Genomic DNA, 18953 nt, shown 5'->3' with positions numbered 1-18953 from the left:
CCAGGGATCTGACTGGTCAGTGGGCAGGCTGTTTGCAGGTTTTAATCTGATCCTCTGAAGTTAAACTACTGAGGAGCAGGTTAGCCATTCAGCTGGTACCATGGTGATCTACCCCGGTTAAAAGTGAATGAGCTTCTTGATATCTGGCAATCCATCCAATAGTTATCAAGATGTTTTGCTCAAAACCACAAATGTCACCTTCACGGTGGCATCTGATGAAAAGCCAGGGGATCACCAAAATCATTAGGATTTATTGTCTGGGAACCATGAATTTTGTGCCAATCCAACTAGCAGACGTTGAAATTTCACTGACATACTGTTTTTCACAGCATTATTGAAAACTTTGACCTGCTGGTGCTAGAGAAAAGTTAGAGAATCAGTAAAGTCATCAGGATTCATCCTCTGGGAACCATGAATGTCAATCCATCCAATAGTTGTCGAGATATTTCAGTCTGGATCAAAGGTGTGGACTGTCCCAATGACAGGATAACATTGCCATCCCTAGAGCTATGTTACTAACATGCCAAAGACCGCAGCACGCAGGTGTAGCATAGCTGCTCAATTTAAAATATTTACTTATTAGGCCTTTTCATTGAATGGTCTCAGCTTTATAAACCCAGCTTTGTCATGAAGGAAATGAAAGACTTTCATCTTGATTTTCAATTTGCTTATAAAGACTTGAGATTTTAACAGGAACTGAACAGGGCCGTAGTAGAGCAGTATATAGCCTGGTACGAACTGGTTGGCATGGCTTTAACCGAGTGGCAGTGGATCAAACTGCAGAGTGAACTGGCAGCTCAAAGAGCAGCAAGTGTGACTATGTTATTAATATTAGCATGTCTTAATAAAACAGTGCTAAATACACATAATTACCTGCATAGATGAGTGCAGAATGATTATCTTTAGTATGCAGGTTCTGTCAGACTGAGGCATCCTGTGAGCACTATCCTCCACACTGCTGACTGACACTGTTGAGTAAGTTGCCCTCCATCCTGACCCCTCAGTGCAGCGGCTGCTTACTTTGCAGTTGGTCCAGGGATCAGAAACAGAGAGCACAAATCATTATTTCTACTTCACAAATGTGAACCTCTAACATTGTGTTCCTCTAAAGGCCTCACAACCGCAGAGATAAAAGCTGTTGTTTATCATGGCATCTTTTCCAACAATTGTCTTTGATCAGTTACCGTGACGTCTCATCTCCTCCATCCCAGTCCTTAAAATTCCAAATTCCAGCGCTCGGAGTCGGGGCGTTGGGTTTTAAAGAATGTGGCGACTCCGTTTAATGAAGCCAAGCTGGCTCCACTAATTAGTCAAGTCCAGTAATGACCGGAATCCCCTGTTAGACAAAGCAACCAAATACCTGATGGCTACCAATCATGTTCTGTCCTTCATGGGAAAAAATGCCCACAATTTATTTTGCTGACTGTCATGTCCCCAATTAAGAGGGACAGTTTAGGGGAGATCCCTCCACAGCAGATTGATCCAAGGTGAATTACAGGGCATACTATCGTTAACTATAGACAATTCTTCATGGTTTTTGTCTTCATGTGCATTTAGATGAATGCATATTTTGTGCTATAACACTCTCATGGTAAAGGTCCCTATGATGCATAGGCATGTACATACACTGTGTTGCAGGATCAGTACATGTAAGAATATGAAAGGATTACAACCAATTATGATTTCAATAAAATTCAATAAAGCTCTATTAGTGTAATTGCCTTAACATATGATGATATTCAAATACCCAATTCTAATCAGTGGGTTAAGAGATGGCTTGCAGTTTTTACTTATATAGTAAAAAGGAAAGTTTAGGATTTGTGTAAGATGTGGGCACCTTTTTTACATTTCAGACAGGCCTGACTGTGTAGACACTTATGATCAGATAAGTTACAGATAAACATGGTCAAGTATTACCATTCCTGCTAAATGATGCCTTGACCTATGATTAGGCCCTGCAGCAAGTATAAGGCTGTGTTGTTGACAGTTGACACCATCTAACCCCTTACCCAATGTACCTTTAAGCTTTGAGTCTTGAAACCCAAGCAAAGAGCAGATACTTGGCAGTTTGACCAGGCTTTATATACACTGTATCTGCTTAGGCTAACATACTGTGGCTGGCCAAATTGGCCTCATAGGCACTTTCACCTGAATCCATGGCCCACTCAGTTATCCCACTGACATCACTGTTTATCTAGTTTCACCAGCTCTTAATTGGCCGTCTCACCAGTGTGAAAAACTTTTCATGAATCATATCCTTAACCTGTCTTACTAAAGAAAATTGTTTTAATATGAAGTTGTGTATGAGTGTAAGAGTGCAGACAAGTTTACAGCGTGGGTACCCTCTCAATATCTGATGTTTCATTGAGTTGGGCCTACAGCTCTCTGAAAAAAAGCTAACTACATGCTAGCTAACAGGCTAACCCACCAAACAACAAACAAAGCAGTCCTCTTCAGCTGCTTCACTTTGGCAAGCAGCAAGGATCAGTGCTGCTGCTATCACAGGGTTGTTTGCCACTTCTTTTACAGCTAAAATAATATGGTTCTGGTTAGAGAGAGAGATGATGTCCTCATTGTATTATACACTCTAGTACAGGGTCATCATCAACCTATTATTAATCTACGATACAATGTAATTATAAATTATAATTAACCTATTAACTTTTTTTTTTCTTTTTTTTTGTTTTCAGTGGCTACCTGGTTAAGATAAAAAACAAAACAGTGTCAAAACATCCTTATTCTGCTGCAGCCGATGACTGTGCACAGCATTGATCAAATGCTTACTGATGGCTGAGGTACTGCCATTCATCACACGTTGGTGCAGCAACACGTCCATGATGAGTGAGTCCACATTCCACAGAGTGATACCAATTAGAAATGCTGACGCAGCAGCGTGACGCTCAGAGCAGAAATGTCTTTTGATCATCACAACAAAAGGCCAAATGACTTGTATAACAGACCTGCTGTCTTGGTGTGTGTGTGTGTGTGTGTGTGTGTGTGTGTGTGTGTGTATAACCTTTAAAAATCACTATTGCAATTATCTACTACATCTTAAAAGTCTACCATAGACCTAAAAAATATCACATCAAAAAGAAAAAAAATCAATGTACAATTACCTTCTAGTATATGATATTGATGTCATAAGAAACAAGACAATCTGATATACTTTTGTGTTCCTTTGCTGTACATTTAGTATGTTGTGAACAAGTCCAGGTTAAAGTCCAAGGAAAAAGCAATATGTTGATCAACAGCCAGGATGTGTGTTGCTAGTGAACACAAATGTACTGCAATTGGAACACAAAATATTGTAACCAAGCGCAAATGTACACAACACAGCACACAATACAACACATATAGATAGACGGGACAGGAAATGGACTGTGTCTAGGGCTGGATTAACCCACTAGGGGGCTCTGGGGCAAAATCATTTTTATTAATATTTATTATTATTTAGTCTTGTAGCCTTCAGCCATGCCAAACTGACATGATTTCTCAGAAATGAAATAATTAAAACAGGTGTCTATGACATAAACCTTTAGGATTATTGGATTAGATTCATTATTAGATTCAAGACTTGTCACATGACCGCACCAGTACATGTAGTGAGATGTTGTTGCATCAAACTCCCAGGCAGTGCACAATATAAGTACAAGAAATTATAAAAGCTAAGTTAATGTTTACAAAATCTGTAGCTATATCTGTGACAATAAAAAAATAAAACTATTGATAAAAAGCAAGTATAATCAGTTTGAGGCCCACATTTCTGTGTTGAGTAACACCGAGGATATTGTTTCAAGAAACTTTTGAAATGGGAATATGGAATAAGAAAAAACACTTCCGGTGCGAGTGACTCCAACTAACCTGCAATCAATATGGAGCCTTTGGGGCCCCTGCAGGTCTGGGCAGTTGCCCATTTTGCCCAGTTGGTAATCCAGTGTATATGGCTTTAAAGCATGAGATAAAATAATAATCTAATCTATTGACTGCTAGAGTGACAACTAATGTATATAAAACATAGATGTGAATGCTTGAGTTATGAGTTGCAATTTCTACTTGTACTTTCTATACTTGTACTTTCTATAATTATGAGATAGCCCATCAGGTGAGTAATAGTCTATATAAATACAGTGGTGTAAAGTAACTAAGTATATTTACTCAAGTACTGTACTTAAGTACAATATGAGAATACTTGTGCTATACTTGAGTATTTCCATTTGATGCTACTTTATACTTCCACTCCACTACATTTCAGAGGAAAATATTGTACTTTCTACTCCACTACATTTATTTGACAGCTTTGGTTACTTTTCAGATGAAGATTTGACACAATGGATAATATAATAAGCTTTTAAAATACAACACATTGTTATAGATGAAACCAGTGGTTTCCAACCTTTTTAGCTTTTGATGTCTTACAAAAAGCAGTGTGTAGTCAGTGTCACATTTCACATGTCTGTGAGTTGTTAACAACTCCACCAAATAGTGATTTTTCTCTCTAAACTCCTCACATGGTTTAATTTCAATAAATGTTCGAATGATCCAATATTTCACCAAAATCAAAGATTAGACAAAAAGTCTAAAAATGTTAAACAGTTGTGTATCAGAACTTTGTTTTTTCTTCTTTCCTCTCCCATTAATCATCTCACGACCCCTCAGATTTATCTGCTGACCCTCTGGAGGGGCCCGACCCCTAGGTTGGGAACTACTGGACTAAAGTAGCTAACGGCTAACTGAGTACTTTTACTTTAATACTTTAAATTGGCTACATTTTGCTGCTAATACTTATGTACTTTTTCTTAAGTAGGATTTTTAATGCAGGACTTTTACTTGTAATGGACTATTGTTACATTGCTGTATTGGTACTTTTACTTAAGTATAAGATCTAAATACCTCTCCCACCACTGTATAAATATAATTATTATATATTCATGATCATATTAATTCTAAAATTACTCATTCTTTTCCTCCTGGTGGGAATGTGTTACCACATTAGCCTGTTGGGTCCCACAGAGGAAGATAACTTGTGGAAAAAGTCAAAGAACGTGCGCGCGTGCGTGCCTTGTCGTGTCGTGCTGTGCGCGCGCGGGCGCGCGTGTGTGGGGGGTGTTTTTTCCTCCTCTGCCCGGTTTGGGATTTGCTGGTCGGTGACATGCCTCCCTCCGCCTGGCTCCTTATAGCCCCGGGGAGGCAGGAATCCCGGACGAGTGGTACGGACATCGCCGACTGAGACCGCAAACACGGAGCGGAGCGTTCCCCTTTAAACACGGTCTTATGACTGCAGGCTGCTTCAGTGAGAGACGACCGGCGGACCGACACAGAGACTGACAGCCGGGACAGCAGAGCACTGACTCAGTGACAGACAGGACACAGCTCCTCTGCAGAGGCTGAATGGTTGCTGCCAGTCTGAGAGAGCAGCTGCTCTTCACTTAAACGGATACTACCTCACCTGTCCGCAGGTAGGACTGGCAGCTGGCCTGTCATCATTTCAGTCAGAAGTGATCATAATAGTTTAATGTATCATTAGGTCATCATACAGTGCTGCTAAAGATACTTTTAAGTGTCTGTGGCAGTGACCTTTCAGTAATTTTATAAAGCTACTTTCCCATCTCATATATTGGCTAACCTGACTGCCAGTGCTTTGTTTTAATGCTGTTTTATTAGGTAATAACAAGACTGGCTGAGTTGACGATATTCTCTCACCTGTGATCTCATAATACTTAAAATTTGTCGTCTCACTCATTTTGTGCTAATCTTGCCAGATATGCACATTTGCATATTACTGCAAACATATGCACTGTATCTACTGTATGTTCAGTCTGATACTATGTCTTTCCAGATTTTGTCCTGCTGGTTTCTTGCTAGTTTTAATAACAGAATATGAACATACACAAGTGGCAGGTCTCTGTATGTGAATATTGGGAGTGATGATGATGCTCTGTACACCTGTCCTGGGTGATATAGTTGAAACCAGTATCATAATTATAATATTTTTGCTAATATTGATATATGCAAGGAGCTATTTCAATGTTTTGCATTAGATCAGACAAAACTGTTGTAAATCACATGTGCAGATCAAGAACTTCACTAATGAATTTTTTCTCTAAACTGTGTAAAATAATACCACAATATGATCATATCATCACGATACCACTATGGATTCAGCTGATAATCTGTAGTTGCCTGTTGGTTGACCTCACTGACCTCAGTAGGTTTTTTTTTTCCGGTCTCACAGGAGATTGAATTTTGGACCACCTGCAGCACTGAGGACATGTGTCGCCTGCCAGTGGCTTCCCTCTTCGTTTGCTTCTGGTTGGTGGAGAGAAGCCACTGCAACGGCAGCCTTCAGGACAGCATGGGAGAGCTGCACACCAGGTTCGCCGTCAGCCTCTACCAGACGCTCACCGAGACGGAGAACAACTCAAACCTGATAGTGTCACCCGTGAGCGTGTCCTTGTCCCTGGGGCTGCTGCAGCTCGGGGCCCGGGGCAACACGCTGGCTCAGCTGGAGGGAACACTTGGATACAATGTGAACGGTAGGATTCACCTCTTTTTTTTTACATGTAAGGATGAAAAAGCAAAGCTTGTATTCAGGTGGCATTAGCTGCCCCTCACGCTGTGAGAGTGAGGTTGCAGAGTTGTTGGTGGCCTTCAGTGCTGTTGGTACCAGGTGGTGTGGAGCGGTGCTGCTGCTGCTGTTGGCCCTGCAGAGCACAGTGGTGTCTGGAGCCATAATACCTGCCTCCACACCAACTCTAATCTCATTAACCACTCCTGCAGCTTGGCCTCGGGGTCGAGAGGTCAGTGTGTTTAATTACAAACAAAAGGAGAGTTGGAGCTGTTTTTGCATTCACTTCCATGTATGTGATCTCACATTTCAGGCAGGGATGGAAATTGATGGCAGATGGCTCTACTTTGCATTTTCAGCCTCTTGAAAAGAAAGTGTTACATTAATTTCACTCTAACCTAAGCTAGAACATCACAAGTCATACAGGGCTGCAACTGCATATAACTATTAATCTAACTAATCATCTTATTTTTGATTCATATATGTTTTTTTTCCTGATTAATTATTTAGTCTTTAAAATGTTGGGGAATAGTGAAAAATGCCAATTACAATTTCTCTGAGCTCAAGTTAACATCTAGTAAACGCTTGTTTTGTCTGACCAACAGTCCAAAACACAAAGACATTTGATTTACAGTCATATAAAACAGAGAAAAGCAACACATTCTCACATTTGAGAAGCTGGAACCAGCAAATGTGTGGCAGTGTTGCTTGATAAATAACTTAAAACCATTAATCAGTTATCAAAATAGTTGCTGATTTATGTCTTTTTGATCGTCTAATCTATTCATCGACTAATTGTTTCAGCTGTAGAGTCATGTATTTGCAGGTTAGCAAAACAGACCGAGGGATCAGCTTATTGTGTGACATGTCACAGAGTTCAACACTGCTGCAAAGGAAAGATGTCACCTTTTGGTAGAAAGCTCATAATTACTGCTTTTATTAGCTATATTAGAACAAGTACTTACATACAAAGAAAAAAATAACTGAAGAGGATGTTGTAAGCGGTTTACAAAAAAGTGAAAGAAAGAAAACAAAACAGAAATATGAGAAATGTGAATTTAAGCCCAAAAAAACAGCACATTCCTACGTTTTTTTGTTATAGCTATAGATAAAAAGAATTTAGTGGGAAGTCAGGATAATGAAAACAGACAACTACCACCTACTCAAAATCAATCAAAACCCATTATCAGCAACAAGAAAAAGAAAAGAAAACTTAAGCCTGACAGGGGCCCAGCCTACAGCTGACTAGCACAGTACTACCTACTCATAATGACAGCTGTGCGCTCATTAAATGTTGCAGTCATGAGAGAATGTGTTGGATTCCAATTTGGATCCTTTCATCTACAAATGCTTGAATTTCATCAGATGAGAAGATCCCTGTGGTATTTAGCATTTGCCAGACTGTGTTAAGCAATGCTCTAATTGAGTCAAATGAGCATTTGCTTGTGCACAGTCCTGCAGGGAAATGTGTGAATTCAGTTAAGTTACTGCTGAAACAAGCTAGAAGCTGTTGAGTTGAATCCATCTGAGGAATGCATCTTTTGTCATGGGGATTTGATTTTATTTCCTAGCAGTTTAGAGTGAAAACCCTTCCTCTGCTTACAGCCTTTCTCACCATACAGCGAGGAAAATTCACGTCTGACCTGTCCTCTGTGTCTCCCTGTCCTGCAGATGCACAGGTACAAGACTTCCTGTTGCACTCACAGAGTGACATGGGCAACACCAGCCAGGGGATGTGGCTGCAGCAGACCTGCACATTATTCATCCAGAGCGGTGTCCAACTCCTGACTGAGTTCACGCAACATGCAGCTGCCTGGTCCAACACCAGCGTGGTTCGAGCCAACTTCAGTCAACCCAACCACACTCGCAGCCAGCTGGCGCGAGCTGGACACAACCACGGTAAGCAAGAGGGCTTTATAAAATGTTTGAAGCCTCACTAATCTTTTTTTTTTTTTAATTAACAATGAATCAAATATGAGAGGTTTCAGTCAAAGCGACAAACCCACAGAGAATTATTATAAATGCTACAGAGCTACTGAGCCGTTTAGCCTCTTGTAACTCATTGCTTTGGTTTTACTGCACATTCAAGAGTGTTTTTTACTTCTCAGATGACATTTTTAAGAGTCAATATTCACAGGAAAAGGCAAAGAGTAGAGGAAAGTCTGAAAAAATAAGCAATTTTGTGCACTAAAAATATGTTTTTTCTGCGTAATAATATTTTGAATCTATTCCCACAACTAAAATGCTATTGTATAACTGTAATGATGGTTTAGTTGTCTCTGCAGATGCTTTAAACTAAGTGTAGTCTGGTGTATTTACAAATGCTTTCATTGCATAAGACCACATGAATCATTATGGAGACTTTGTGAGAGATGAATTTCAGACCATATGCTGTTTACATTAAACTTTGACCTTACCTCATTACCTCCCAGATGAGACGTGGCCCCTCCAGGCAGGAAGCAGCAGCGGGGAGCTCTCCGGCTCAGGCGAGGCCCAGGGAGAGGCCCTGTGGTGGGGCCATCGGCTGCAGATGGCCCTGGTCAACACGGTGGCCTTCAGGGGTGTCTGGCAGAAACAGTTCCTCTTCACCAACACACAGAACCTGCCCTTCCTCCTCTCTGATGGGACTGCCATCAAGGTGCCCATGATGTATCAGGCCACAGAGGTCAGCTTTGGTAAGAGATGCCATCCATCCATCTACTGTAGACAGAAAACAAATTCATCTTTATTTTCTGCCAGTGATGCAACATTAACACAACTGTCGAGTTAAACCCATCATAGTGGAAATACATGAAAATAAAGGGGAATTTGAACCTTAACACGCTAATGTCACAGCTACAATGTAGCTTTTTGTTTTTGCTGAAATTTACATCAGAAAAGTTAAAAAATTAAAAGTCAAAATGACCATGACTTAGAAAAACCACAGTCCTATGAACACGTAGAATCCCTGAGTGATTTAAACTGCATGTGCTGAAACAATTATTTGAGTCGTTTTTATAGTAAAAAGACTTAGAGGCTACAATCTTGCTAGCGGCTCTGTAAGGCTAAATGCTAATGTCAGCATGCTAACATGCTCATGTAATGTTTAGCATGTCCACCATTTTGCTTTAGTGTGTTATCATGTATGTCATTTTTTGCGTTTGTTTTTTTTTGTCATAAAACAAGACAAATTTAACTTTTTTGATATTTTTATTGATGGGCAAAGCACAATTGGACAGAGTATGTATTGAAACAAAAGTGCTTCTCCTGTATTTAACATTTTTCAACAATAAGGATAAAAACAACTTACAAACAACAAAATAAGAAAGGAAGGGGTAACAACACAAAAAACAAAAAACCCCAGTAATGATCAATAAGATTGTACAATGAACATTCCTATGAAATAACAATGACTGCACAAAAAAGACAAACAACACATCTTCTGGAGACCATGAATGTCTATACAAAATCTTATGGCAATCCATCCAATAGTTAGTTGTTGAGTTATTTCAGTCTGGACCAAAGTAATATTCTCTTGTTTCAGCTTCTCAAATGTGAGAATTTGCTGTTTTCCTCAATTTTACATCATCATTGAATATGTTCAGGTTTGGTCAGGCAAAATAAGTCATTTCAAGGCTTCACTTTGTGCACTCATAACACTATTTTTGACATTTTGCAAAGCAATGATTCATCAACTAATCAAATAAAAAATGATAGATAACTTCATGGTACAAGTTGTAATTTGCAAACTTGTTGCTCTCCTTGACAGGTCAGTTCAGGACTGCCTCAGACCAGCGTTACACAGTGCTGGAGCTGCCGTACTTGGGCCGCTCTCTGAGCTTGCAGGTGGTCCTCCCCAGTGAGAGGAAGACGCCGCTGTCCTCCCTCGAGTCCCAACTCACTGCTCGCCAGCTGGCCTCCTGGGACACCGGCCTGCGCAGAACCAAGATGGACATTTTCCTGCCCAGGTTAAGATCATATCAAGCACTGGGTTACAGATGATTTCAAGAGTCAGACATCTTTGTCAGGTTTTGTTCTGTAAAGATGGAGATGATGTTCAAACAGATTTTGTTTGGTGTTTACAGGTTCAGAATGCAGAATAAATTCAACCTAAGATCAGTTCTCCCTGCTATGGGCATCAGTGACGCCTTTAACCCAACAGCAGCTGACTTCACGGGAATATCAGGTCAGTACTTCAATTCATTTAAAACTCCATTCAAAGTATTGATTTTTACTACAGTTCTGTAAATCAGACACAGAGTACACCGAAGCTCCAGTTAAAGCACTTTAGAGTGCATTTTGGCTTTAAACGTTCCCCAGATTACAAACAGCATAAGCTGCAGGCCAAACAACAATTACTGTAGCTCTGCTGGCAGCTGATAGTTTGTTTCTTCCTGCAGTGGAGGAGGGTCTTTATGTGTCTGACGCCTTCCATGAAGTGAGAATAGAAGTCACAGAAGACGGGACAAAAGCAGCTGCTGCTACAGGTGGGGATTGTATATAGATATGTCATTTTAACATGATTCTACTTGTCTGCAGCAATTTCTTTTTTAATAGAATAAAAAAACTATGTGATGAAGTTGCTAAAATAATAATTTGTTAATCTTGCAGCTATGGTGCTACTCAAACGATCTCGTGCTCCTGTTTTCAAGGCGGACCGGCCGTTCTTATTTCTTCTGCGACAGAGTAACACAGGTATTTATTTTACACTGCAGATACCTCAAACTGTTTCACACTCCAGTCTGAAGGGGAGTTGCTGCTTAAACAACCATACCAGTAGTTTTTAACTCATTTACCACCAATTACATATACAGTATTTTTTAAAAAAGCATTTGCCCTCCTAAGCAGCCATAGGTTTGACATGAAAATCAGCAGACACTTGCATCAAATCTGCCATAATTCTGTTGTTAGAAGCTAATGCAGTACAGACCTTCCAAATCAATCTGCATTTAAACTGCATCAACACACAATACTAATGCATGTCTGACAAAAAAATGAATGCAGACGCAGATGTTCAGTATGATGGACTCAAGCAGGTTTGATAAGTCTGCTAATACAACAGCTGCATGGAAGCCAGAAAAAAATCCCAGCTGTACAGTATGCATTTAAAAGTGGTATGAAATAAGACCCCAATGTGTAGGATTTGAACATCCCACCGCGTTGTAATATCAAAAAATACACTGTCACAGATATGAACTTTTCTGACAACGTTCATAGAGTCATGGTTGTTCAACTTGACTGATTTCTGTATTTGCGTTTTCATCTGAGCTTGTCTCAATGGTTTGAAGAGGGTGGGCTGCAGCAGTTTGTTTGCTTATCTGATCACACCACCAATACAGTCCTGATGAAACAGATTAGTTTTTGAACTCTTAATATAATTGATGTGTTTTTCTGAACTTTAATTCTGGCTTATCTAGTCATGAATATTTAATATATAGAGAAATACTTCAATATAAAGTGATTATAACTTTGTATCTTACTTTTGTTGTAATCTCCATTTCAGGATCCATCTTGTTCATGGGCAGAGTGATGAACCCAGCTGACCAAGCACCTTGAGACTCTTCTAAACAACACCTCACACACACACACACATACACTCCTTCCCTGACCCCTATTTCACTACCGGTATTTATTTGTGGACCAACAGGAGGGTCCTCGGACACTTCCGGAAGAGGGACAATATTTTTGTACATATCTGTAAATAAAATTTTAATACATGTTTTTACACTCTGGCTGTTTTGGTCATTTCTTCCTGCAGATCAGCAGAAAGTAAAAAAACCTTTTCCTTCCTGCCATGGCAACAGTTATCCAAAAAAAAAAATTATTACAAACTCAGGACAAAAACACTTAGAGTCACATCTTTACAGAACACTTTATTTACATGGCCCTTCACAGTGTAAAATAGAAACTTTATTCATGGAAATACTTACAAAAAGGCCATTTTCCACTGAACATTCTCTTTAAATAGTAATCTAGGGTTATTTACAACTTTACAGTGTATTCAAAATACTCTTTTGGTAGCGGCCTCTTCACAAACAAAGACAAGTATGGCAGATTTTGGTCCCTGTCCAAGGAGGGAGGGAACGGAAGAGGGCTGCCCCCTGAATCAGAAATCAACTCTTGACCTCTAGACCTTAATTCGGATTATTTGTGTATATTTGAGAAAATTGAACAGGTCTGACCAAAAAGGATAAGGATTGTTGGCAAACAAAAAAAAAAAATTGCAGCAAGGTAGGTTTTTTTTTCTTTTAAGTTACATTAAATAAAAGTTCTCAAATTTACACAAGTGCATTCACGGTTAAGTGACAAGGAGTTGGTTTGAGATTCATGGCGGGGAGAAGGAGTTTAAGGGCGGGTTAAGTTATTTGGCAGCGACCAGCACGTTGGGACAAGCTGGCATCCAAGACCTCGGTTCATCAGCACTCCAGGGGACAACAGTTTGTGTTACATATCAGCTGTTTCAGGTTAAAATAAAAAGATAAAAATGAGTAAAAGTGGCTCCAATGTTATTGCTGATCATTATGATGCATTAGTGTCAGTTCCTGAGCTTTTTGTCCCTGTATTTCAACATTTGTAACCAATGATGTGGCATCATTTAAAATGATTTTACTTTGTATTGATCTCTCTGAAAACCTGCATTGCAAAAAAAAAAAAAAACAGACTTGTTAAGTTTACCGTCTCCAGACGTAATGAAAATCATGGGTCCGTTTTTTTTTTCCCTCAGAGGGAACAAATATTTTTCACTCTTGAGTTAATGCTCAATTATATTAATCGTTAGCCTGGTAGGTAAACCATAAGTCGACAAATTCAATATTTGAGCCAAGTCTTATCCATTTACGAGCACAGAGGTGGAGTGCTTCTGTTAGTGGAGTGTAGAAAGTAAATAACAGTCAAACAAAAACAACAGACTCCCATCCTCCCACAAAACAAAAATGCCAAAAAACCTAAATTAAGACCAAACATGAAGGGAAAAGTGACTGCATGAAAAGGCATGTGGGAAGAAAAGTGTTTCATGAGCGTCTCCGCTGGATCCCGTGTGACCCTGAGTTGGCTGAAAACGCACACACACACAACCACACACACAACCTGAACCCTGCCTACACCGGTCGGTCCGTCACACCGTCACAGATAAAACATGACTGAACATCACATCCAGGCGTCATTTGTTTCCTCTCCAGAAAGTCCTGCAATCCCTTGTTTACTGCACCTCCCCCCCGTTTGAGAGATTATACGCTCTCGTTTGTCGTTTAAAAAAAAAAGAAGAAAATCTGATCGGGGGAGGAGAATAAATCGAGGGTGACAGCTGAGGACGGTTTCACAGATCGGAAAGGAACCACACACAAAATGTTCTACAGGCCAAAAACCTCATTGCATAGGCAAAACATTCACCTGTAGAAAGACAAATGCTTCCACTAATGTATATCTGCAGAACGCACTCGCATCATCCAGGGTCGACACTGCCTTTAGTTTGTAAAGACGGTGTGTAAACCGACATAACCGTTGTTGATGTTGAGAACATGAAGAGTCCACTGAAGAAGTGATGGGTTGAGAGCTGGATGCTGTCCTGTCTCGTCTCCACGGGGCCCCGTGCAGGAGGGGAGGGAGGGAGGGGAGGGGTGGAGGTGGGGGGGGGTTAGAGGGATGGAGGGTTGTTGGGTTCAACATCAGTAAGTTCAGTTTGGGATTTGGGAATGAGCCAATCTCAGAGCGTGTCCACATGGTTCATGTTATTGGATCTGTTGTGGATCTCTTCTAGGAAGTTTTCCAGCTGCTCGATGAGAACGCGCTTCTTGAACCTTTGCAGAAGAATAAACAAAAACTTAAAGTTATGGTTTAAAATTTGAAAAACATATTCTGTAGCATCTAAGTTCATTATAAGCTTCCATAATCATATGTTCTTATTTCATGAACAAAATGTGGATGTTGTTGCTGGTGATCACAGCCCTAGGATAGAGAATAGCTCTTTACTTGAAGAAACATGTGGAGAGGACCTAGGCAAAGATAGCTGAGCGATACAGGATCTATAAGTGAAACACAGGTAATTTGTTTCAAAACCACAACTCCAGACATCACTGTTCACAGCTTATTTGACACAGCAGGCTGGCGAGAGAGATGAGGGTTGAGCTTGGTACCTGGCTGCCTCTTTGATGATGTTTTGGAGGAAGATGAGCCGGGTGTCCAAAGTGCCCTGGATCTGCTTCAGGAAGTGGAAGATCTTCTCGTAGTCTGAGACAGAAAGAGCAGAGTGAGGATTCATCTCTTCATTACTGTAGTCTTTAATCCAGTTCTTTATACAGACAGTACACACTGGGAAATCCTGATGAATAATAACTTACAATATTACCATTTTTCAACAAAAAAAGGACATCTATCAAGATTCATTTTAGGGCTTCAACTAATGATTTCCATCATGGATTAATCTCTCAATTATTTCTGTGTGTTGACTAAAGCCTGGCCAATCTTAGCTTATCACATAACACTGACGCGTACCAAGAAACTGCAACACAGAAATAATAGTCATGTTTAGAGACAAACAGTGTTGCCGTAAAACAGTTTGTCCACCAGAGAGCACTGACAAGTTTACTGTTCAACTGTAGTCACCATCATTTAACAACCAATTTTGAGGGATCCTTATTTGTTTCTTATGTATTCATGTAAAAAAAAAAACCCAAAACAAAACTGGCCAATATATCAGACTTAACATTTTTTAAGTATTAGATAATTAAATATTACTAGGTGTCAGTATCAGCCTAAAAAATGATTAATTGATTCATTAAAGATTCCCTCCAGAGATGTATTAACATATAATACTCTGCGTGGGACAATAATGTGTGTCTGATATGGTTTTTCCACACACAAAAAAGTTTAAAATCACTTTAAGATTCTTAAAATGACATCTCCTCCTTCTCCCTCATTAAATATCCAGAATCGATCAATATGCAAATACGGTTCATTTTTAAAAGTTTAACTGCTAGATACAAGATCACTGTCAAGTCAAGTCTCAGTGTGTGGAGGTTTCAAGTTTCAACATCACACTTATTTAAGTTGTATACTGGACCATGATTGGCTCCAAAATAGTTGTGATGTCACAAATTATGCTCATAGGCCCGCCCCTAAAAAATCAGATTTAAGGTGGGATCAAAGTTTCCACTTTCAGAAGATGAATGTGAAAACAGCCTTTTAGTGTAAAACTCTGCACATACATCATTCTGTACAGTGAAGCTCAAACATCCAACTGAAGGAACAAGAAGAAAAACATATATGAGGAGGACTTTAATCATTTTAGCACCACTTCATTTGGACAAGTGATGTAGTCTGGGTGGAAGTAGTGAGCATACTGTCACTGAAGTGTAGACTGATTCCTGATGCATCAACATTTGCTTCATTTTAACTGCTTTGATGTAAAAGATTTTATTTTCTATTCTAGGTGGCCTGTCACCTCCTGCTCCACAGTTGGCTCACACACCTGCTCTGCTGTGATTGGTGGACCTTTGTCTTTGATTTGTCATGATTCACATTATTTGAAAAATGGACGCATGTACCTAAACTAAAGTATGTAAAGCATGCTCACTTTTAGCAATTAAATCGAACGTCATTTCACTTAATATTTAAATGTTATTTCATTTCTTTAAAAGAAACAGCAAGAGTCATGGTTCATGTTGTAGCTGGTGTATGTTGTACACCTCATCATGTAGACTGCATCACTACATCCACAGCTGGCCGTTTTTGCAGTGCACAGTTTTTGAGAAAAACAGCTTTGTGTCAAGGTCGAAGTTAAACTTTATTGCCAAGAAAAGGCCACTCCTCTTTTGGCAAAATCGGACAAGAGCCGAGGATGGGTCTGTTTTTTTAAACTCAAAACACAGTATTGATGAAATGAAATATCATTTCACCAAATGCATCATCCATGTGATAAATATTGAAACTTAGAGTTCTTGTGGAGACTGTGGGTTGAAAGAAGTGACAATGATCCACATCAATGGTTATTTTTGAGTCTGGTCAAATTCATAATCTTGTTTATGTATTCTTTAATCAAGTATTTACTTTTGTCAGTTTTAAACAGGCAAAGTTCTTGCACAGCTGCTTGGACTTTGACATTAACTTTCAAGTTCTTTGGCTTCTTTTGTTAAATTTAAAAATGTTTTTTTTGTAGAAGTTATCAAAAAAGGATAGCTTTGGTATTGGTACAGAAATTCAGATAATTTCTAACAATACCCTACATGTAAGCAGTTTCTTTTATTTTGTTGACCATGTTTAGCTACATACGTCTGCCTGGTTTCCTGATCTCCTTGGTGATGAGCGCCCTCAGCTCGTTGTTGACCTTAACCGTCTCGTTGTGAATGTGTTTCTTCAGAGCAGCGGGTGACAGGTATCGAGGCGGCTGATCATCCACCAGCACCATCTCCGCTCCTCCCTCGATGCCTGGCGGCAGCTCTCCGACTCTGGGCCGCCCGTTCTCCTCCTCGTCACTGTGCCGGAGGTCCTGTGGGTCCGCTGCCGTGTGGTTCTCCTGGTGGTCTGCAGGTCCTGAGGGATTCTCCGTCTCCGAATCTGAGCTCCCGTCTGGTCCGTAGTGGTTCTGATTCAGGTGGTTGATGATCAGGTCTGGTTCAAGCGCTCCGTCGTCCATGTCTGTAAGGGTCAGACATTTAAAAAAAATAGTGTCACAACAGTAGCAACAGAGGTACAGCACATGCTTGGACTATTTTACAGCTTAGATGTTACAAGGCAGGAGAGTCTAGTGCTGCGTTCATGTCAGAGCGTTCATTTAATTCAATCCTACTCTCAAGCAACCAGAAATGAGGAGTAAAACCGATTGAGTGTTTGTTCTGTGTGCACGCTCACCTGCTGTGGGTCGAGGGCTGGCGGGAGGGGTCACTGGGGGGGTATAGGCTCGGCCCAGGCGAAGAAGAGGCGACATGCAGCGCCGTCTCTTGGGTCCTCCGCCCGGCATGTTGCTGCTGTCTCCTGGTCTCTTGCCCTTGTTCTGCGGGCCGGTCACAAACTCATCCGCCTCGTCGATCATCATACCCTGAGAGAAGAGCGAGGAGGTTATTGACCGGGTATAAAGGTCAATGTATTTCTTTACTAATAACCTTTATGTGCCTCTATGTTCCTCTATGGTTAGAGCTAGGATTAGGAAATATGAGGCGGCGGGACTTACCTTCTTGTCTAGTTTGAAGGGGTTGCCGAATGTGTGCAGGCGCTTGGGCTGCTCAGGGTCTGCGTCTCGAAGAGGCTGAGGAGCAGCTTTGAGGAAATCCTGGTAGTTGCCCATCTGGGCTATTGGCACGCTGTGGAGCTGGTCTGGACAGCAGACAAAAGAATTCATCAACATGGAGGAAGAGATTTCTTTTAAAATCTAATTCAACACCAGCTGAAAATCTTGTTGTTTTTTTTTTCCACTGGCCACTGAGCACAACAGACTTGCACAGTGACCTACCTGAGTCCTGTCCTCTGAGATTACAGACGCTGGTGTTGAGCAGGTTCCTCCTCATGCGGCTGAGCTGGTCCAGCAGGTGGCTGCGAGGGATGTCGTAGGGATTCCTAAAGCTCTGTGGCTTCAGACCCTGAGGAGGACAGGAAAAAAAACAACAAAACTTTAGTCATGTACGAGTTGCTGCTTTAGTGAGTGATGCGAGCTTAAATTCTGCCTCCCTTCAAGCCAGGAAAGTTGGTCACTTTATGGTGAGTTATTGTCGTACTGTGGCCATAACAGAGTGGATATACAGTGGATACAGTTGGAGAGAGTCATTTTTCAAAAGGCCCTCAAGCATCTTAAAAAACACACTACATAAAACATCAACAACTCAGGAGGATTGTAAGATGAACCGCCAGGAGAAGCAGGACAAGAAAGTGAATGAGTAGCACTTTCTACTCTTCCAAAATACAGAGGAAAAAGTCAAAAAGTTACTACTGAGCTCAACATTAAAATCCAACAAACTTGAATTCTGTAAAGGAAAGGTTAATAATACTACTACTACTAATAATGATAATAATCTGACCTTGTTGAGTAGTGCCAGGTGAAAGCCTTGGAACTCTTTGGGGTTGAGCTCCAGGGGCAGAGTTGGAGTCTCTCCTGTGAGACTCTGCAGCTGCTGGATGAAGTCCCTGCGCTGTGCCAGAGATATGCCTCCACCCCGCCAACGCACCTTGATGCCGGCCTCCGGTGCTGGCTTCTTACCAATGGAGGCGATCAGGCGGTCATATTCGATTTTTGTCTGGAAACGAGAGCAAATTAAAAAGGCGTGTGACTGGTGCAATGTGAATGCAGTGGAATGATTTCTGTTAGCATCTTATTGATGTATAAGACAATACAAATAACATACACACTAATGTTGTGTATTGTTTTTCAGTATAGGTTTCACACTTTCTTTGTTTTTATGTGCCCAGACATGAAAAGCTCAAT

At 40.6% G+C, this 18953-nt stretch overlaps 2 protein-coding genes across 4 annotated transcripts in view; one reads left to right on the top strand and one right to left on the bottom strand.

The window, feature by feature from the left end:
- The first annotated feature begins 4972 nt into the window (after window positions 1-4972).
- serpine3 (serpin peptidase inhibitor, clade E (nexin, plasminogen activator inhibitor type 1), member 3) lies at window positions 4973-13274 on the top strand. Of its 2 annotated transcripts, none has more exons than XM_044365440.1 (9): window positions 4973-5456; window positions 6233-6533; window positions 8237-8464; window positions 8998-9240; window positions 10314-10512; window positions 10630-10730; window positions 10945-11031; window positions 11156-11239; window positions 12048-13274. In XM_044365440.1, exons 2-9 carry the CDS (start codon window positions 6269-6271, stop codon window positions 12098-12100), a joined length of 1260 nt encoding a protein of 419 aa, XP_044221375.1. In that variant the 5' UTR covers window positions 4973-5456; window positions 6233-6268; the 3' UTR covers window positions 12101-13274. The 2 variants fall into 2 exon arrangements, with proteins under 2 accessions (XP_044221375.1, XP_044221374.1); XM_044365439.1 differs by having other exon boundaries at window positions 4974-5456; window positions 6225-6533.
- Window positions 12398-18953, bottom strand: part of ints6 (integrator complex subunit 6) — a 20697-nt gene continuing 14141 nt past the window's right edge. For both annotated transcript variants that reach the window (XM_044365435.1, XM_044365436.1), the window contains 7 exons: window positions 18550-18765; window positions 17988-18114; window positions 17709-17851; window positions 17390-17576; window positions 16811-17176; window positions 14677-14770; window positions 12398-14340 (listed from right to left, as the gene is read on the bottom strand). In XM_044365435.1, coding sequence (XP_044221370.1) covers window positions 14247-14340; window positions 14677-14770; window positions 16811-17176; window positions 17390-17576; window positions 17709-17851; window positions 17988-18114; window positions 18550-18765 — 1227 coding nt within the window. In that variant the 3' untranslated portion in view covers window positions 12398-14246. The remainder of the gene's footprint in view (window positions 14341-14676; window positions 14771-16810; window positions 17177-17389; window positions 17577-17708; window positions 17852-17987; window positions 18115-18549; window positions 18766-18953) is intronic.

Source organism: Thunnus albacares, chromosome 11, assembly GCF_914725855.1.
Source record: "Thunnus albacares chromosome 11, fThuAlb1.1, whole genome shotgun sequence".
Taxonomy (NCBI): domain Eukaryota; kingdom Metazoa; phylum Chordata; class Actinopteri; order Scombriformes; family Scombridae; genus Thunnus; species Thunnus albacares.
Note: the sequence above shows the minus strand (reverse complement) of the source record. Positions and strands in the feature narration are given on the sequence as shown.